Source organism: Haliotis asinina, chromosome 3 (assembly GCF_037392515.1).
Source record: "Haliotis asinina isolate JCU_RB_2024 chromosome 3, JCU_Hal_asi_v2, whole genome shotgun sequence".
Classification (NCBI taxonomy): Eukaryota; Metazoa; Mollusca; class Gastropoda; order Lepetellida; family Haliotidae; genus Haliotis; species Haliotis asinina.
Window position 1 is genome coordinate 18720758 of NC_090282.1, and position 22887 is coordinate 18743644.

The 22887-nt window shown below is 37.7% G+C and overlaps 1 protein-coding gene across 4 annotated transcripts in view; it reads left to right on the forward strand.

Moving 5' to 3' along the window:
- The first annotated feature begins 5221 nt into the window (after positions 1-5221).
- The window catches only part of LOC137277605 (transducin-like enhancer protein 4), a 39361-nt gene continuing 21695 nt past the window's right edge, over positions 5222-22887 (forward strand). For 3 of the 4 annotated variants that reach the window (XM_067809411.1, XM_067809413.1, XM_067809412.1), the window contains exons 1-6: positions 5222-5632; positions 5888-5985; positions 13206-13269; positions 18132-18176; positions 22383-22445; positions 22685-22759. In XM_067809411.1, coding sequence (XP_067665512.1) covers positions 5612-5632; positions 5888-5985; positions 13206-13269; positions 18132-18176; positions 22383-22445; positions 22685-22759 — 366 coding nt within the window. In that variant the 5' untranslated portion in view covers positions 5222-5611. The remainder of the gene's footprint in view (positions 5633-5887; positions 5986-13205; positions 13270-18131; positions 18177-22382; positions 22446-22684; positions 22760-22887) is intronic. The other variant, XM_067809414.1, reaches the window with a different exon arrangement.

Below are 22887 nucleotides of genomic sequence, written 5' to 3' on the forward strand. Positions count from 1 at the left end.
TCTACAGTGTGACGAGCGAACGATTTTACTACTATGCCACTCCATTGCTCTTACACTTATCTGTAACTTTCTTACATGAATAACTTAGCTTCTCGAACATTTGGTAACGCCCCTACCCCCGTTCGTGGTCAGATAGTTGAAGCCTTCGACTGAAAAGGCCACAAGTGACATTTGACAGACACAACTAACATGTGTGGCTATTCTATGCCATGATTCGGCTGACTCACATTGCTGATATATCAAAGAGAGAGTCTTAGACGCGGAATTTAAACAATTCCTAGTTGTACCCTTCATAGAGAATGAGTGGGTGAGTTTCATCTTCAGTAGTACTCGGCATCATCTCCGCTATTTATCAGCTGTCCTGCAGTAACCCATCCTCGACATCTCCAGGGTATACTTTCCGACAACTCTCTATTATACCCTGGATGCATCTACGGCTCGGCAAGATAATCTTATTACCTCCCTTGGCTGGCTCCGCATTCTAAAAGTAACGAATCAGCTTAGCTGTCGTTACAAGCGAACTTGCCAGTGTCCACATGGATTGCAGTTGCAACTGCGAAGGTTTGTTCGGAGTGCAACTCACATTTTAAGGTAATCATGCTGACAAATTGGCAAGTTTGAAACTTACGAAACTTTCGAAACGTAAAAAATACATGTACAAACTCTTTCTTCCTCTTTCAGAGTACCCCCGCATCATTTGTACTGCCAAGTTTAATCCGTTAGATAATTTGAAACGCGGAAGTGAGTTGTGATTGGTTCACCCAACTTCCCAGCGTAGACACCTGATTGGGTAAAGGGCCAGCCAAGGGAGGTAATAAATTCAACTGGCAGGACCGTAGATGCATCCAGGGTATAGTGGAGACCTGTCGGAATGTATATCCTGGACATATCGAGGATGGCTGTAACCAGGCTAAAGACAATCTACCGCTCAGGTAGACTTACGCTGAGTCTAAAATGTTAATCGAAACAAACAATTCCTTTTAAACTGAAAAGGAGCCCTAGTGACATGAGAGATTCAGAACAAAAGGAAATTTAGACTTGCTTCATTTAGGACTTACGTATTGCAGAGGGGACATGGCAGAAGGGAATATAATGCTGTTCATGGACTGTGAGACGGACTATCTTTTGCGGTGTGGGCAGGAAGCCGCGCCGTCGGGGTAGGAATTCACACAAACCGACCGTCTGGCCATGCATTCATGTGATATCAAGTGTATTACAATTTGGGGCGTGTTTATCGTGCTTCCCAGGAATGATAGTGTCACGGAAGGTCATGTATAAAAGTTAACTAATGGGCTGCCCATTGTGGTGAATACCCTGTACAAAAGATTAGCTAACGGGTAGTACTTTATGGCGAATAGTGTTTATGAAACATTAGCTAACGGTGTCGCATTGAAAGGAATATGAACATGGTTTAGATACCGGGTTTAAAAGTGTGGGGCGTAACCTGAATATAGATCCACCGAACATGCTGTGGATTACAGGAATAATACGTCGAGCAGTTTAGCTACAGAGAGTAGCGCATAACGGTGCGTGTCCTTTTTAGCTCGCACTATCAGTCATCGCATGGCCTACCCTGTAAAAATGTCCAGCTGCTATACATCCTGGATAAAGATTTAGAGAATGTCTATATGGTTGGGTGAGCTTAATTTTACGCCGCAGTCAGCAATAATCTAGCAATATTGCGGCGATCTGCAAACAGTCGAGTCTGGACCAGGCAACACAGTGATCAACAGCATGGGCATCGATCTACGCAAAGGAGATACGATGACATGTGCCAACCAAGTAAGTGAGGCTGACCACCGGATCCTGTTAGTCGCTTCTTTCGACAAGCGTTGGTTACTGAATATCCGTTCTATGTCCTCTGCGGGTCAGCAAAAGCGCATGCGGCGTATAAAAAACTATTTAACATCTATACCCTTGCATATGCACATGTTTCACGCGTTCCGCATGTGGCGTTGTTACATGGATTTAAAAACATGTTTTCTAAGACTCATCGCAACATCCACAGTGCTATACCTGTAGGAAATGGGGTAGTGGAAGATGGATAGTCTCGAAATGATAATATTTTGTAAAGTCTGAATTTCGATTTCCTTGTCACTTTATCCTATATAAAATCATTTCAAAATACAAACGAATGGGAGTTACATGTACTAGTTTTGTGGACACAACAAAACGTCGCCCTGAAGTACACGCGTGCTGACACAAGTACTGAAGTATACGGAGCTTAGACTGATGTTGACCAAAGAAAACGTAAAACTGCTGTGTTGGCGAACTAGCCACACGTTACGGAACAAAGCGAAGCGTCCATGTCTCTGTGTGATCAACTGTCATTGTTTGGTCATAAGTGTTTATTTCACAACTGGCAGCTGCTTATGTTTGTTGATTTCTTAAACGCCCCATTTAGCAATATTCCAGCTTCATGGTGGCGAATTGTAAACAATCGAGTGTAGACCAGACAATCCAATCCGGTGGCCAATAGCGTGAGCATCGATCAACGCAACTGTGATACACTGACGTGTCAACCAAGTCAGCGAGCCTGACCACCCGATCCCGTTAGTTGCCCCTTGCGACGAGCATACTGTGCTAACCTGGATCTTCAAGGGTACAACTGTCAGAAAAGGGCATAAGTGAATATAGGTGTGTCTAACGTTAAACTTCACCAACCATTTCGATCTAATGAGTCCTGTACCCTTACATGTATAGTCACTATAAGCAAGAAACTATTTTTCGGGCTGCACTAATGACTATTTTCGGAACATGGACATGTAATGTTAATACCACTGTATAGAATGAAGGCGCTCATGATGTAGGACTGCGACGTAAACGTACACTCACTCACTCGTGATGTAAGAGGTAAGTCCGGTGTGATGTGGGTGTCACTAAGATCATGGATTGTAGTGATGAATTTACAGCACAGCCAGGGGGAATCTGGAGTTCGAACATGCCATGAAACCTGTGTTGCGACGCTTTGAGTGCTGGGCCACTCCTTACTCCACCAAATATTACACTATTTCGGTTATATATAACGATACATAAATACCTCGCGTTATCATCTGTCTCAGTCCCTGAAACATATCAGTTTCCCAGTAGCCTAGCCCCCATTGCTATAGTCTGACTGAAGCAAGTCTAGACTTCTCCGGTTTCCCAGTCACTGGTCTCCCTGGTGATCCTTTTCAGTTTAAATGGGTTATTTGTTGCAATTAAAATGATGTTTATTCAGACACTAGCGTTAGTCTAACGCTATCACTGCACACGTTTGACTTATGACTGATATGTTGCATTTGTCTGGGTTTTTTAACGTCTTTCTGGGGCATCTGGATTCACCTGGATTCATCACGCCTGTCTCTTCATAACGGAGTCTGGACCAGACAATCCAATGACAGACACCATGAGCTTATAATTACTTAATATTTACATATTTGTGTGAGTATGTAAGTGCGTTGGTGTGTGTGCACGCGTGTTCTCGTTCGATGTGTGTCCTTAACTTTCAGGGTTTATTTTTCCATAAAATAAACTGCTGAACTATTTATCTCAGCTGAAGTAAGCTGACGTACAGCCGTTCGTGTATACATATAACTATTGCCACCGGGCTACGTGCGCCATGGATCAGTCAGTACAACACCCATTATAAAACTACAAAACATATACTTGCGGACAAAAGAAAGTATACAGTCTGGTAAATTAGGATAGTATATGGATAGGGATGCCACAGTTGTATTTGGGACCTTAAATCTGCAATGTTTCGGCGAATGTTTTTATTCGTACACTTTTTATAAGATTTGCCAGGTCTTGCCAGTCAAATTGTTAGTAAGTACATTCTTTTCCCAATTTATTATTATATAATATTATTATTTAGACGAGACATGACATGACTGAGGCATAGCATACACATTTAATTAAATGCTTCAAACATAAAGAAATCGTACTACATGTGTTTATTACGTCATTGTTTTATCGTATGGAATCTGAGATGAAAGTTTTAAAAAATCTTCCATAACGAAAAAGAAGTAGAGATGAACATGTTTAATTGCTGTTAAAAAAAGAAGCGTATACCTTCTGATTTCCTGTCAAGTGTAACATAGGACTGTTAAAAATATGAAGAGGATTACCTTACACTTGACTAATGTTATCTGCATTATAACGATTTGAAAAGTATGAGTGTGCGAAGCGTCATAACTGTATGTACTTATATTCCATAATCTGGTTAAAATCGTGCCGGGCGTCGTCATCATGGTAACAAACGCGCATAAGGAAGTAATCGGGTTCTTGTAAATTAAACAGATGTCACGTTTAGGTAATATAGTGTGTCTTGCAAAATTGTCAGTGGATTATGTAAACAAACAGATTAAGATGATGCCAAACGTGTCTTTATGTTTCAGTAGGGGGATTAGAGGATGGGGAATAATTAACGCTGGTTGTACTCTAAAAAATATATATTATAAAAAAACCCAGCACATTTCGTATATTTGTGCATCTGTATTTATTTTTTCAAATAGTTGAATGTATGTGCATGTTCACGTGAAAAAAACCCCTAGAGTTTTAATAATGAATCCATGATCCACACGTAGTTCCGAGCCGACTTTTAGTGCTAACCTGTCAAAATCTGACGATGGCTCCTCCCACTTATCAAAGTCACGTGGAGTACAAGACTCTTCTCGCCCAGACAGACCAATCAGATTTTGTCTTCTACGTTGATCGCCAACAAGAACAAACTTTTGTACGAATTACATAATACAAGCTTCTGAAAATGTTGTATCAGTGGGTGATGTTTGCTTAAAGGATACGTATATTATATTTCGTTTGAAGTTTTAATGAATAAAAAGCCCTCCGTTGCATAATGTAGCTAATGATTACTTTCAGGTGAAGGTAGCCTATTGTCTTCGCACAAATACCGTCAAGACGCCAAAACCCATGCATATGTACTTGGAGACTGAAAACAGTTCCTTAAAAACTTGTGTTTTCAGTGAAAATCCTGCTAAATAAAGAAGGCAGTGCTCTTTACTCCACGTGACACACTTGATTATTCACACATTATGCCAATTTATGTTAAAGAACTCAGGTGACTCGCAGTCCCTGTGCTGTGATTGGTCGAGTGGGTCGTGAAGTTGTGAATAAGAAATTAGCTCACGTGGATTATGAATACGCTGGATTAGTTGAGGATAGGGCCAATCAGTGAGAAGCTGACATGACTGGCGTATTTTCCCACTGCCATTGTTACCAGAGAGTTAGCGTTGAGCTCAATTATCTGAATGTGTGTGTGGTATCGGCGAGGCACTAGAAGACGTCCCTTCAGCGCTTGCAGTTCGTACCATAAACTGCGGATATATTTAACCTAGATTCTGTGCGAGTGGATTGCGATGTGTTCATAATCAATTTACATGCGGATGGAGGTGTAGACTACGAACATTGTGATATGTTCCCCGTTCAAGTGCTTGTTCGCGGCGGTTAGCCCGGCAACTCAGCTATCTGGCCCTCATTGTGTGGCTAGCGAGTGCGACCCGCAGCCCTCGCGGACTTCGCCTCGTTTCTGAGGCTATTTCTTCATCCCCCGGAACCAATATTACCTACATAACATACGTATACATTGCGAGAGGACGGACAAGTCAACAACATGTATCCAAATCGACACCCGGTAAGTGTAGAGCGCCGTGGAGACGTGAATCGACGAGCGTCGGTCTGCTCTCTTTGTTCCCATTTCTGTCCGTTAGGCTCTCCATCACGTCACGTGGCCTACTATCATCTCGCCTGGTGAAGAGTTAATGCAGAATCACATAAGTGAATTGAATCTGGAATTCTGCTAAATTGTTCCGATTTTTGTGATTTCTGCATTCGGGATGTAGTTTGTGAAAGGAGTAAGGTTATCGTATTTTTGTGCGTTTGGTTTCAGGGTCCGCCCCAGCCAGGACAACCTTTCAAGTTCACGGTGTCTGAATCGTGTGATCGTGTGAAAGAAGAATTCAGTTTCCTGCAAGCCCAGTATCACAGGTAAGAAACAGCCGAAATTTGAACCCAGTCAAGCAGAACGCGAGCACCCAGACTCAGCTCTTCGCTGTTTTTATTTCCCTCCCGCTTCTTCTGTTTACATGAGCTCATGTAAGCGCCATGTTCACTCGACTGTTCAAGCCCCTCGAGTCCAGGTCAGCACCGTCGCTGACATTTCAAGGTACTGGCGTGCCTTCTTGTCACTATCGTCACTTCGAAAGTGATCGATGTAGGCAAAATAAACACCCACTTGTCAAATCAAATGCTTTGCTTGTTTGACAGTCGAATAGGTGTTTTACAGACAGCTCGAAGGTTTATAAATCAAGCTATGTGAGCGGATGTGTGTTTATGAAAGCTAAATACACCATAAACTAGAACAATGTACATAGTGTTAAGTTGTCTATCAAAACATTCACAATAAATTGACAGGCCAAGCCCATTGTAGTATTGCACAATATTATTAAAAATCGGTATGATATGAAATTTAGACCAGTACAGTGGTAAGTTGTTATGAAATGTACAACAACATGGTTCTTTATTTCACAGTATGATGAAATAACGTTGAGGTCCAGCTTGAATTATTTTTAACTTAATCAGCAAAGCTTCTGTTAGTTTGGTCTAGACGCGATACAACATATTGAAGAAATCAATTCTCACACAAAAGTCAATGAAAGCCGTGTTAGCAAGGGCTGAAAGCTATCTCTGTAATTTGCCTCCACCATATGGCATCTGGGAATGGTGGTATTTATATCTTGATAGCATTTGAGGAGCACTTTTGCATGCAACATGTCCTGGATTTCAAATATACATCTATGTTTGTTTTAAGTGGTAGCATGGAGTTGTTGCCACAGTGACTCTGGGTTAATTACACTTTGTTTGCAATTTTGTCATACACTTGATATTATGTGTTCATGTTTAGTTTTCATTATGACCAACAACAAACAAATTATTTTATAAGTTAATTGACAGAGACCGCTTGTTAGCAGTATATACAACAAATACAGGCTTGAAATTTGTGATAGGTCAGTATTTTTTTTAAAACTTGCCTGGTCCATCAGCTGAAGTAGCAAAATAATCAGAAAGATCTAATTTGTTAAAAAATAGGCTAATCACTGTGGAAGCTTTTGCAGATTCAATATATGCTGTGAATAAACACTCACCTGTAAATACCACTATTTGTAGAGGGGAACATTAGTTCAACGGTTTTATGTATTAAATTATTAGCACAGGTTGAATAAACAATGGGTCTTATGGAACATGTAATTATTGCCATTGACAGAGGACCTTGTTCAGGATCTAAATTTAGGTCACATGGCCTAATGGAAAGGTTGTTTCTCAAGATCAAAGAGCTTGACTGTCAGATGGCATTACAGAGCTGTTTAACTGGCTGTTACCATTATTCAGCACTGTGCCTCATCTAGGGTTTATAGACATTCTGTCTTGTTAAGTGCCATATATTTTGCAGGAAGTATATACTTCAGCTCTGGTAGAATGACCACTGATTATATGTTTCAGTGATTACCTTCAATCCTGAAGCTACACTACTCTAGAACAGCTGAATTGCCTTCAGTATGCATATTCTGTCATGCTTATTGTAAATCCAGCATTTCAGATGTATGCATTCCTTAACTTGTTTTGAGTGATATATATTCACACAAAAGGCTACAGGTTTCACTAGCTTTTAATGCAATTTGATTCAAACAGATCTATTTTTAGAACAATGTGAGTTTTTAAAACAACATTTAAGCTGTATGATTAGGATGTGTTTACAATATTGTCCAGTGTGTATTGCTGTTGTTCCAAGTTGACCTGTGACTGATGTGGTGTGATCATTCTTTAAATATGTCAGGCTGGCTGTGCCTTCCTTGTGCACTGAGTACTTGAAGACCTAGAGAGCCTTAAGTAGAACACGGGTGTTTAGTGTGCATAGTGTTGCTGATTTATCAGTCACTTGCAGTAAACACACTGGAGTGTGGACTGTTACTCAGATAGGTCTGATAGCACAGCACAATGCAGGTACACAAATGACTCACATTGGAGGTATTTTATGTTTATCAGAAGGTTTGCATTGTGAGATCACATGTCAGTGTTTAGGCCAAGATAATCATACTAAAGTCACTAGAAAAGGACGAGTCAGTGCAATCAGACCTTTGCTTTCTTAAAGGTGCACTTCCTCTTTTGTGTGAATCTGATGTTTTGTCTATTTATGTTGAATTGATACAGTTTTTTATGATTGTTGTGTGTAATATTTTTAGTTTAGTTGAATGTAATTTGTTTTAATTTCTTTTGCCCCCTGTTACTGAAATACCAGCTTATACTTAGGCTAAAGGCATATTTCATGACATCATGCATGAAAATATTTGTGAGAAGATGCATGGCAAATGAAATTAGGGGAAAACAAATTTGTTAAAACCAGAAATATTTATTGTATTAAGTTAAAGGCAAACTGACACTGCAAACTGAAAAGGTGAACTTCTAATATTTGCATGTTTGGGATTAATGTTCAACCTATGTAGCTTGGCATCTTTATCATAATTTTCAGCTCATTGAAATGACAAGCATTTATGATAATTAAGGTGTTGTGCTTTATATGTACGTAAGTTACATGTGAGTTTGTTTTGGACTTCATCCTGTCACATGACAGTCTTATCGTGGCAGTGAATCTGAATGTCAGGAATTGGTAACAGTAGGTCTTCAGCTATCTGTGCTAATCTTAAGAGGTGAGCAAGTGGATTGTTACCAAAGCTTGGTGACTGCTTATTGGTGTGTCCTTGTACACTGATGTGTGGCTTGTTGCTCATATTATCAATCACTGAATTATGTGGTCTAGATTTGATATATTTATGGACCTGCTGACTGTCAACAAGAACCTAACTATGAATGAGGTTTATACATTGTAACCACATTTGGAGATGAACCCAGGAATACAGTTTTGCACTGGACCATTTAATTACCACAGGACCATATCTGTATCTTGATATTCATGACAGTTATTGATGTGTGTTAGTGAAAGCATCAAAATGCAATATTCTGTCTAATATTTTCTGGCATAACTTAAATATTATATTCACTTTCATCTTTTATATATGGCTGTGACTGAACCAGTGGTAGCTGGTGAGCTATGGTGTTACCTCATCACACCAAGTTTGATTCCCAGAATGGACTTAATACGATTCCATTCATGTTGTCTTTCACAGTGCTATTCTGCAGTCTCATTAACAGCTGTGTAAAACTCTACACCTCCACTCACCCCGCTGGCTTGACAGATTGGCATTTACTGTAGCAAGCTCAGTGAAGTGTTAACATGTTGTGATGCAAGTCCGCCTTTAATATGAGACTTTGTGAGAGGGCTTGGAAGTTAAATTTCTCCACACATCGCCTAAGGGCACATCTGGGATCATGTATTTACTGCCTACAATGTGCTATGTGATTAATTTTCTCTATTTGGAGAGCTGCTGTAGCAGCCATTAGTAAGATGATGCAATAATGATGAAGTAATGACAGAACTGAAAATATAATCAATACATTTGTGCATCAGTGAGATGGAAAAACATGAACTGGTTTAGTACTTATCATGTTGCTCTTAATCAATGGAGAGTGTCCTTTAGTTATTTTGAAAAAATATATACATATGTACTAGCTGTTTTGATCTTTGCGAGTGGATGTGTAGTTATAGGTTAGTGTGTAGAAAAGGAGTTTATGAAATGTGTCTGTGAAATAGTTGTCAGTTTTGTGATATGTTCTAATAGTGATATACATCAATATTAGGCTAATGATATATGGGTGTATGGTAGCCTAGTGGTGAAGTGTTTGCTCATTGCATACAAAGTAAGGGTTTGATTCCAAACATGGGAGGATATTCGCACACATCACATTAATTCCAGTTGAACCTAGTCTCGGAAATGAACATATTTTACAGAAATAAGTACATAATTAAAACAATAAAATATAATGCAAAGGAGCTCTGAGACTTACTGTGGAAATCAAGACTTGCCACAAATTCTTGACTTGAATGGGCTGTCTAGGGTATGTTTGTTTCAAGGTCTGTGACAAACTAAGCACTCAAAGTAAACCCTGATATGGATGGCATCTTCTGTATATTTGGTCACAGATTGCTTGAATATTTAACTACTTGCAAGATTCGGGATGTTCTAGAAGTGTCATTTAATTGAAGTTGTCTCCCTTGAGTCTGTACCAGCATGTTATTTGGAACTCATGGTTTGATAGGAACCTTTCCAAGATACATACATTTTAGGTCTTTGCTTTGTGACATGCAAATATGTTTCTTGAAAGAAGCACCTTGACAATTACATTTTTTAAAAAATCTTCAGGGTACTCACCATGCTCAGACAGTTTCACTGTTAGGTCTAAAACCTGAAGTTATTACATGTATTGAAATCAAATGACACATTTCTATTTTTCTGTCAAATAATGAGATTCACAAATATACCAGGACAGTATATAGCATACCTTCACCTGATGAAGTTCCAAGACATTTCTTTGCTGTAATGGATGGACGCAAGTTGTTTTATTCCAACTGTCTGTTCATCTAATCCGATTGATCTTGTAGAATGTCTAGATTTCAGGAGGAATAACACCTCATTTAAATGAATTTGTGACCTTGTCTAATCATCTGTTGGATTCAAATTAACCACCTAGGATTCCTCACGTTCAAAAGGCAGCCACACCCGTGTCAGGTTCACCATTCAGTTAATGTGGATCCAAGCTCCATATAGACAGACATATAAATGCTCATGTACGTAGTCTCCACAGACATACTGAGATGAGCTGAGCCATGATTTACACAGGACATTGCAGCCTTTGTTGTAGAGGCCGCATAATGAAGCATAGTGCAACACAACACTACTCCACACAGTAGCCATTCTCAGTGCTTTGTTGATGTTGAAATTTGCAATCCATTAGGCATGTCACAGCCAGCTAGGGTTACCAATCAGTAGTCATGGCAACGGAAAGGTTTGCTTTGTGATATTTTTACATTAATTCTTACTAATATAACATTTGTATTGTTGATCAGCAAATGAGAGGCAATCTAATAATTTATGGACATATGGTGAGGTTATTAAGTTTGTTGTTAGTCCAAGAAATGAGACTTATGTAATGAAGAACTTTCATAAGGTAGTAATTTTCGGATACCGAATGAAAAAGAAATTGAAATGAAGTTGTATGAAGTATTTTACTCTGTGTCTCTGTTTATCTATTCAGAATTTCATGTTAATAGCTATAAGAATTTTTTAAAAAATATATTGCTTGGTATAATACAATGTACACACATTTGAACATAAACAATCCACGTCAATAATATGTATGATTGAAATGAATGCACTTTGTGGATAGATATGTAGGGAATTATGCATGATGAAATTCATCCATGGATTGAATAACATAATGAGAAAGTCTAATTTAGAAGAATTTTACCAATGTCATTTAGGCGTGTTAACCATTGTTTGATTGTCATACAGCATTGCCTGTCTGTCTGCTGATGTGGAAAGTTCTCATTTGCATTCAGACAACTCTCAGAGGATTATATTTGTTGATGAAATTATGAACCAATGAGGTCATTTATGATTAAACAATTGCTAAGGTCCTTACTATACATATTGCAAAGAGCTGAAGTACTGATGCATTTATGAACTAATGGGGAAAGTAAATCCTTTTGGGGAATGTGGCCATTGTCAAAACTGACATTGCAACATCTCTGAATAATACAAAAAGGTACAGATGACACACATGATTGTCCCGGAGCAACAATATTGTATACAAGGACACGTGACAAGGCTTGATAACGGAACATGTTTACAAACATCCTGTTGCTTGAGAATGGTGAATGTTGAGGAGGTAGTTTTACAAATCAGTGCACCATGCATACAGACTGGTCTCGGTTTTCACCATGCCAGACTTTCCTTCCTAGACAGCTACAGGAATTTGAGGTGATACTTGCTGACTTAGTTGATGTTATTTGTCATATCACAATAGAAAATATTAGGGTGCATGATGTTCATCACTGGATTGTCTGGTCCTTTAATAAAGGCCAGGTGCCCTGGGGTATTCTACTGGTTAAAGTCACAACAAGACCCAGACTCCATTCCCTACAGGTTTGAAGCACATTTTTGGTGTCACCTGTCATGATATTGATAAAATGTTGCTAAAAGTAGCAACCAAAATTATTTGACTTAAATACTGTGGTCACACCACCAACAATAAGGTTTATACTTGAATTTGGAAATGTTCTCCGTAACCAAATGATGGGCAATTATGTACCTTGGTTTTTGATCAGAAGAAGCTGTGATTGTATTCTAAGAATCATTGAGAATCATACCTCTGACTGTTCTCAAAACAGATTGACGTTATGTGTATCTTGCAGGTCTCTATCACAAGGTGATCAACTGTAATATATGACTGTTAGTTATTTTCCTATAAATCCTCCCCTCAGTGTTTGTGAACTGATTTGATTAATCCTCTGGATTTATACCCAAGAAGATGGTTTTTCAGAAATAGGTCACTATGACCTATAATTATCCAAATGGTTATTTGCGATTGGTTTTTAATTTGCTTCTAGCCGTTATATTTCACACATGCATGCACTTGGTTACATGGGTGAATATTGACTTTGTCTTTATGTCCGTGTCAGTCTCTTAAACCTATTCACTGCCAGTCAATCATAAAATTGAAAATTGATTTCCATGTATTGATTTGGGTTTTTTCGGTTAGAACCCCCAATCTTGTTATGTTTTTGAGATACTGTTCAGGGTAATGCACGAGACATGTGAGTTCAAATACATTATGTTGAAGTTGCCAGCAAGCCTCGCGATCATAACAAGTTAATAGGTAATTTTCTCCCCAATTCTTGTCTTTTGTTTGGTAAGTGTAGGTGTTTTCCTAAAATGATCAAAGCAAAATGTTATTAAACTTATGAACAATAGTTTTTATCTGACATTTGGGTAAGGGTTCCTTGTGCACTAACTGACCTTTAGAGGCACATGCATATTTGCGACCATTATCCATTTAGCTGTGTATCAAAAAAGAATTGGCATGACATGTCCATGTACAATTTTTTTTTTTAATGTTTTCTTGCTTGGCTCCTTGATCAAGACTGTCAGTCTCAGAGTATGGAATTAAGCTTGGTATTATGTTGTCATGAATGAGCTGACTCACTCACTTAGTTTGGAATATGGTACTTATGAATTCCTTGTTTGTCTTTTCAGCTTGAAGATGGAATGTGAAAAACTAGCCCAAGAAAAAACAGAAATGCAGAGACACTATGTTATGGTAAGTAAGCAGATCATTTCAGTGAACAACAATGTCTACTTGAAATTGCTCTCGTTACCATGGATACCAGGAAATAGTTGTTAGCGATGAATGTGTGTGACAGATATTTTAAAAAGACAAGTGTCGCATGCTGAGAACCGCTGACTCTGCATTATTGGCTCATCAGTATGCACAATATGAAACAAGGTTTTAATTTCAACCTTATTAAAAAAAAAAATCAATGAAGTTACGGATCACATGACTTGTCATGTAGAGGATGTGTCATGCATGGCATGATTAAACGGCATTGGATTTTATTTTGTGAGTCCTGAACTCTTGATTTTTACAAAACAACAATGAACTAAAAATATGTTAGATATGCAAGGTCTTTAACATCTGTGCTGGAGTTAAACTGGTGCAGATGGGATTTGTATTGGTTTAAAAGTATTGATCCCATTCTGTTGTAAGGCATGCATTATTGTATATTGGTAATTCAATACAGTTAATTGATATGTAGTGAAACACTGTGAAGGCCATTTGTTTGATATATTGTGTAAAACAATAACTTGATTGCACTGGAATGTTTTTCAGCACTCTTGAGATAATGTCAGTATACTGCTGTCTCAGAATGTGCTTAACTCAATGGACTGTGTATGAATCTGTTAGTTGACATGTTTCATTGAATTCATAGCGTTTGGGTGTCCAGTTGTATTAAAGGTCTGCAGTATTTTTACAGTTTTATCTGCGTTGTACAACTTATGTTGCATGGTATATGTGTATTTAAGGATAAAGATTTATTGTTGGCTAAAATTTTGTCTCATTGTATGCTCATGGATTTTCAAGATATTTGAAAGATTAGTTTGGTATTCTATTTGATAATTACAAATACAGACCTTAGAAAATAAGCATTTCCCATCTGTCAAAACAGGTCAGTATTAGTCAAATTAATCATGAACTTGGAAGTCAGTAAGGATGACAATTTCAGGTATATGAAAAACAATGGTCAGTATTTTATTTTTGGATAGTATTTTGAACTGAAGAGGTACTGCTAATCCCAACATAGACACTATGCTCCTATACAATGATGTTTGTTACGATGCTTCTCATTTTATAACGGGAGGGCAAAGTCACAATCAATGTAAGCCATCGGCAAACAAATAATGACAGTTGCAGTTGCACTGTCCTGACACACAACATATGGCCCTAGCTTAGCTGGGGGACAATGTGTTGCTAACACTTGTGTTCTTTCATCAAATATTTTGTGCCATGTGAACAGTTTGCAGTGAATATAGATCATTGTGATTGATCCAATTGTATTGGAGAGATCTGTTGTCCTGTTAAAGAGTTTGGAGATGGTTTATACATGCATTGATTGAACAAAATCAATGCCTTGCATATTTCTCTAATTTTTTACGTGTCTTGTTTGAAATGGTAATTACAATGCTGCTTATCCTACCACCTTCACCATATTAAATTTGGGCAGAGTTTCCTGCCTTGTTTAAATCTTAAGATGAAAGAAGCACTGATCATGGTAAGGTCTGCATCCGTTCACCCAGAACTTTGATACTGGACTTTCACTTGATCATTTCAATTCACAGTATTTGCTGTTATTAATGATCGATGGTCATGTCTTGCCTAATTAATGACAGGTACGAAACTGGATCGTCTTTTCTTTGTATTTAGTCCTGAGTTACTTGTTCAATTCATTGGCAGTCAGTTGTCAGACAATTCTGTATATATGGTTTGAGGAGTTAAGCTGGGGCTGTCTAATTGTCAAAGGGTAATGTTCCTTTAAGGGGAAAGGGGGCGGTGGTGTAGCCTAAAGGTTAAAGTGTACACCTGTCATGATTGTGACCTGGGTTCAATCCCCTCATGGGCACAATATGTCAAGCCCACTTCTGGTGTCTCTGTGCTGTGATATTGCTGCAATATTCTTAAAAAGCGATGTAAAACCAAACTCACTCCCTTAAGGGGGAAAACTGTAGACATGGGCACAGTCAGGATCATACAGTATAAGTACTCCACTGGTCACGAGTGGGCCATGGTCTCATGTAACAAGCCCCGAGGGTACATGAGCCCATGCACCCTGAGGGACCAGTGAACAAAGTATGTATCTTGCCGAACACTTGAATTTTAATTTTTAACCGTTTGAAGCACTTCTGTTGAATCGCCATTTTACAGACACAAGGTAAACAGATTTAGAGTTATCTCCCTTTCCATCGATTTTCAATTGCAAAACATCAGTAATTTCCGTGCTTCATGCATGATTCAATATTATTCGAGGCAAAGAAGTACTACCATGAAGCACCAGAAGAGTTCAGAATTCCCAGCGGTTTCAATTGAAAATAATACATCGCCTGTAAGCAGAGTGCATTGAAAATAATAGAATGGTGCTTAGCCAATCAGAAAGCGACATTCATGTGTGAGATAAGATAATGCTTGTTTGTTGCCTTGTGGGTAAATGGATTGAACTCAGCATGTTTATGTGACATAACAATTATGTTGTATATGTAAAGAAAGGATTTTTTTAATATAAATATGTAAATCTGGATTTTCATAAAGGTTATATGGATTAAACCTTCAACTTGTTTTGATTGTAACCCTTCCAATGAAATTAAATGTGTAAGGTTTCCTAATTTGCTACAGAACCTCTAGGGGGACGAATGTTGTAATCAGACCGAAAGTATGAAAATATTGCCCAAACTAATATTGATATTGGCAGCGTGGCCCTAGTGATTTCTCTACAATGGAGCCCAATCTCCGATATCAAGACGGCCGTGTTTACGCAGCTTCAATCGTTCCATCTAATGATAGCTTGATAAATCAGATCTCCATATTTGTTATCAACAGACGGGCAGAATTGGATGACTGCTTTGCTGGCTTGTCTGTATCTACATGTAGGCCCTCTCATTTCATTACAAAGTGACAACGCCATGTCGTGGAGTACGTTTGCAATGTTCGGTATATTATTGCCCATGTGCTAAACACTCCGGACCCAATATCCGCTGTCGAGGATTGCTGGAACTCGCCTTGGGAGGAATGAATAATTTAGGTACAGACCCACGTTGAGATGGGATAATTTCCTTAGAGAGAGTCTCTTATCGCAGATCTTGACTGGGTCTGAAAATCCTCGCACTGCAGCCTACCTAATCGTCAATAGACGACAACTCGTAGCCCGAAAGCTAATATCGCTTTTTTAGCATTTGGCGTTCTCTTTCCTCACTTGTCTCGTGTTAAAATGGCCCGATGTTCATTGATTTTCTCTGCACTTGTCAGAATTTCATCCTATGCCCAGGATTATGCAAGCCGAATGACGATGGTAAACTAGAGAAATTGGCTTCCGAAAATAGTTTTAGCCGCCAAGTGCTTTGAATAATGAATAGGTTTGGGTCATTTTCTTTCATGTCGCCATTTTGCTGCAGGCCTCCTCTCCAGTCTTGTCTTTTTCCCTGCCAATCACCTACCAGGCGGAAAATTATATTTTTTATTACTATTATGTCCTGGATTGATTTGAAATATTCGTCCATAATTCTCATATCGGTCCCAAACTAATGTTAAGAGAGCATGAAAATGACTCCCATTCATAACAGGTTTCATTTTAATATTTTCTCTTCAAATTGATGCTGTAAAATCTTGAGGCAAAATATTTCAAATGAAGTTCAATTTGAAATCAATTACTTCTTTTGAAACTGCTGCGTCAAAGAATGTCTAATTACTTCAGTGCTGTAGAGGTGCCATGTCAGACTTTTGGATCTTAACAAATATTATTAACACAAGATCGGGTGGAATAAAGCCTAAGGATATATTCTGTTCTAGTAATATCTTTCGGGCATATGTTACAAATGAAAACAACCTAAAATATTAATTCAGATGAAGAATTAGATGTGTTTACCAATGTGTTATTTTGTAACAATGTTTTAAGCTTAATTGATGTTTGTATAGAGATAATTATGGTGCGTATGAAGACCTCTTTAATCTATTCATGAGCTTAGCCCTGTTTTTGCAACACTGCTTTTGCTTCATGAATAAGTATTATCAAATATTTACATATAATAACTCTATTACCATGTTGATATTTAACAGTGCAGGCCTGAAATTATTTCTAAAATGTATATGATTGTTTATGGGGCAAAGCAAGATCTACATGGGAGTAACGTCTGGTGAAGCATTTTCAATAAAACATGGAAGACATTGTTGGGTAGTATTTGCTTTGCAGAATAGCTTCTGAATCCTTGTCAGTCATCTTGATGTTGTACTTCCAATCATGGCCAAAGGAAAGGTAAAAAATAATCTGCAAGGTTATGTAAATATTATTCTAAGGGTTTCAAGCTAACATTTGATTGTTATTCTGGTTTGACAATATCTGTACACTGGGGTAATATGCCAATGCACATACTCCCTTTATAAGTATTGAAATGGAGTCGCATTGTCGAAGCCTTTGAATAACTACTTATCGTTGTCACTGAAATGATCATTGATTTTGTATAATCTTGAAATGAATGCCTGTATGGTTTCGTATCCATGGAAATAACGGTTAATTTTCCAAATCTCCAATTAGTGCAGGTATCCTAAAGCCCCAGCATCTCCTTCATTTGGTTGACTTTACTTGAATTGATAATGATTAAAATTAGTTAATGATTAATGACTTTCCTACGAGAATCATTTCATTGGACAGTTGCATGGAGTTTACTTTGTGCATTTTCTATTTTGGGGATTTAATTACAACAAAATGAGTCTGCATTGAAGTTAAAAAACAACTACAAGCGAGTACAAGAAATATTGAGGCAGCCAGATTTGTTTTGTATTGATTGTTTCGAGTTCATTTACAGAGCCCGAGACAACAAAATGGGTTGCCATTTTTTAATGTTGCTCTCTCTTTTCAGTACTATGAGATGTCATATGGACTGAACGTTGAAATGCATAAACAGGTAAGGAGATTTGAACCCCTTTTTTTGTCAAATATCCGATACTGTTTGTGAACATGTAATCTAAATGCTATTATTACTTGCATGTTTCAAAAGCACTTAGCAACAGAAAAATCCAACATTGATGATCGGAGTTAACCAAATCGTGCCTTGCTAATGTTGTTTATTAGTCTGGGCAGAAACCAAAGGAATCAAATGCATTTCATCGGTTTTGTATGTCCTGCTTTTAACTGATAATTTTTTTTGTGGCCATTTTCCTGCATGATGGCATAGGAAGCTAGTTGTGTTCATTGGTTTTGGTTAAATAATGACAGATTTTCATCTGAGCATGCAAAGCAGTTTCTGGGCCATTAGACTAGGGGAGGTAACTCTTCTGATTAGTGATGACTGCACATGTGCTCAGTGAGATAAGCACTGCAGGGACCTGTCATTTATGATGACTAAATTGGACAAAGAGACTGGTTGTGGACTGTGTGATACTGGCTCTGGTTTCAATGGTGTCCTACCGTTTACTTTGTTTGTGTGAGAGTTGTCAGTGACCTTGGGTTTTGAAACGTTTTTCTGAAGACACAAGCTACATGATAAACATGTTCTGTGTATCATTTCATTGAAGACCAATGTAATAACTTTTCTTTTTGAAAACCCCAAAAGAATTTTATTTTTATCATACATGAATGGCATGTTAGTTATTTATAAATGCTGTAAGGGAAAATAAAAGATAATTGCATTAGCAACCTAGATATTTGAACTTTTGAAATATGACACAGTGATATTTATCAATTTTCAGGTAAGAATTTTCTTGATAACACAGTGTGGTTAAGCATATATTATTGACAGAAATATTCCTCTGTAATTTACAATTCATTAATGATATCACTGGAGGAGTGACCGTACTTAAAATGGGTGGAGCTGTAACGTTATGGATAGAGGGGTCACTTGACACACTTAACTTAAGACTCTGGTTTTGCTTCCTGTAAGGGTTCTATCATTGAAACCGATTTCGTATGCTAAAAAGTGGCACGAAATTGTATTCATTCTATTTACTGTCACCTGTCACATACTGATTAAACATTTGTGTGATAAATGAGACTGTATAACAAACAACCCATCGAGATTCAAGCATCTTATTTCTACATTATGTAATCCTTCCCCCCTCACTTTGCACTTCACCCCACCCCCACCCCCACCCCCACCCACCCCACCCCACTCTGGCAGCATATGCTTGAGTATAAGTGGTCCCAAGAAATTATGTCACATAACAATTAAAGCTATCAGTAGATACTTTAAATGTTGTCATGCCAGTGCAATCTTCCCCATATAATAGACTCCAGTGTTGAAGCACTCTTGAAAATATAACGGTCTGAGATTGATTCTTGAATTGTACAAACATACGGAACAATGCCTCTCCGTATCCGTACTGCGTACAGATGTTGTATCTCCGTGGGTATGGAACCCACATATACTTTGTGATCTATATCATTGCTGTATCGCTACAGCTGGCAGTGAGTAGACAAACAAGATTGTATTGTGGTGCTACGTAATCAATATTCCGTATTCACAAGCTTGTACAGTGTTTGCCCTGTAAACACATCAACAGCAATAATTGCCGCTTAAACATCACTTCCCGTGAGGCATTTCTATGGAGGAATATTAGTTTTTCGCCAATTAAAATATTTGTCGAAGTTTGTAATTAATCATAACATGGTACACGGGACTGAGAGGTTTGAAGGTTGGGGCAGTGACACTGATGTTGATTCAGGTTCTGATGGGGAAATGGCCATTAAACAGTAAAAGACAAATGAGCGGGAAACATAGTGTCTGAGGGAAAATTACTTTTCCCCGATGATGTTTTCTGCTAATATTTGACTTTGTTTGTCTAAACACCATTCAACTGTTTGTCATTACTTGCCAGAACTAATATGATTGCTAACACCTCGTAAATGCATCTATGTTTGGATAATATGTGTCCGAACACTGGCAGTATTTATTGTCCTGATGCATAGAGTAATAGAAACTGTGGATTCAAATATTTAGACAAAAATTATGGAGCTCCCAACTCATAAAAATGCCGAATGAAAATGCATTGCAATAGGGTAAATGTTATAAGAGAAACTCCCTTGATAAAGCTCAAACATGTCTTGATGTTCTAAGTGATATAGTGTAAATATATGCTTGATGTCATTGAAAAGGACATTAGCCAGTGCACTGATAAGCACTAAACAAATACAATCGCAAATTTTCAAATTTTCCAACCATGCTCATTTAAAGAGTGTTATTTTGTTCAGGAATCGGTGGACAACACTTCATCCTAATTTTTCTACAAATTTATTAAATGTCAGAAATCTTGAAAAAAAATCCATTTAGTGTGATATGCAGGTGTGTAGGAATGGAAATATGTGTTTATGATGAAAATCATTTAAAGTCTGTGTCCAAGAATGCTTTATCCTTGTTGTCAGTCTCTTAAGAGTGGAAATTTGTTTGAAGAGAATATAAATGGTGTACTTTTTTCAAATTCCTTAAGTAAGAATCTTCGGTTCATACTCTTCATCAAGGCTTTCATGTCACAGAGATACTCTGTAAAAATGATCATCACACTGTTAACAATAGGCTTTAGGTTTCCAATAGAACACCTTAATTAGATATCCGCTTTGTTGTTAGAAACACATTTTCCAAATTAAAAAAGGGCTTTGTGCATTGATAAAGAAAAGTTAGTCATCATTCAACATTTTTAGGCTCGTTAATGCATTTTAAGGAACCGTTTTGGATAGCTTTGGTAAAAAACAGACTTTAAATGAGCTGAAAGAGCTGAAAGCGTCATGGCTGTCTTCAAGTGCATCAGAAGACCTCTTCAAATTTTTATAAGCTGTAGCAATGAGAGTGGTATTGATTTATACTGGCATTTAATAAAAGAATTGCATAGAGAAGCAGACTGTAGCAGATTTCCCAGTGTTATGCCTGCAGGGGCAAAAACATGTTTTCAACCTGTCCCGTAGGCTATACTTTTGAATATGGAGACACTATTACCAAGCTTTCTGGTGGAGATCTGGATTTGTTTTAAGACTTTGTTATATTTGTTTTCATAGTATCATGGAAAAAACTCCTAACTGTTTTGGTCATTTTTTTCTCTGTCAACATTTTAATGGAAGTATGCCTATTGTCTTTCTTTCAACACCAGTGAATGAAGCATTTCCTTTTTGTTAGAGATGAAAGTCACTTGAGAAAAAACTTAACTGTTTTGAGTTGACTGACGTCATTTACACAAATGTTTTGGTGATGGTGAAAGTATGTTACATAATGGAAGATCAGTCTGAAAAATATTTATTCCTACAAGATTACATTTTCATTTATATGTTTGGAGAAGGGTGTTTATTTTTGTTTTACTTGGTTCTTTTTGTTTTCCATTACATCCAAGAGACAATTAAACCATATTTTACATTTTGCAAAATATTCCTACTTCAAAGAGTTCATGTTAAATGCATTATCTGATTATTTGGTGATTATCATAATAAGACAGATTTGATTACCCTGTGGTATTCATTGCTCAGGAGACAAGAATATAATCATGTTTCAGTCGCTGCTTAAAACATGGAACATATTTGAGTTACTAAGGGGAGACATGGTAGTGGCATTAACTCACTGCAAATCCTCAAACAGTCTTATTTCCCTGGGGGGGTTGTGACATTTTGCCTAGCTTCTGTTGTAGGCATATGTTGTGTCTGTTGATGCCCAACAAAGCCAAGGTACAATGGCTTGCATCAGGCTTACTCGTAGTTTACTGTCAGAATGGTGAGAACAGCAGTCGGTTACTCTACAAAGTGATGAATTTGCTTGTAAAATGGTTACAAACATTTCAATTTCTGAGATGCTGTAGATAGTATAGATTCATGTATACTTGAAAGGGCATGTTCATTAGTGGCATCTGTTTAGAGGCTTGCATTATGGTTTGAATTTGAGAAGCAGGGTTATCAATTACGTATGGATTAGAATTTGCATACATTTATGAAGGGTACCTTTAACAGCTGGGTCGCTGGGTCAGTATTGTAAATTTCATCATATGAAAAGAGTTACCTCCCTTTTGTCACTTTTTGTAGATTTGCAAGCATATTGTGAGCACTGTGTATGAACTTGGTTTGGGGGGACCTTCAAGGATGTGCAAGAGTGTTTTGGTCTGTAATTATGTAAAGTAAAGAAACTAATTATTTTTTGCAGACTGAAATAGCAAAGAGATTGAATGCCATCTGTGCTCAGGTTATTCCATTCTTGTCACAAGAGGTAAGTATTCAACAAAATTCCTGCATTTAATATATTTGAGTTTTTTGTTTTAAATTTGTATTTGTCATTTTTATTTCCTGTTTTGAAACACTGAATAAGTATATTTTGTTGTGATGACATTTTTTGTATATACATTTAAAAGACTCGCATTAATATCTGGAGAGTTACATTGTAAACTTGTTTCTGATTGGTTGATGATGTTGTAAACTTGTCTCTGACTGGTGGATGTTTCTTTTCAGCATCAGCAGCAGGTGGCAGCAGCAGTTGAGAGAGCCAAACAGGTGACAATGCAGGAACTTAACGCAATTATTGGGGTGGGTACTAGATCTGTTTTTAATTAATGACCTATAAGTACCTATTTAAAGTCACATTTGTGCTAAGATTTCTTGTAAACAATACTCAGGGACTTGATTAATTTTGCAGTCACATGACACTGCTGTTA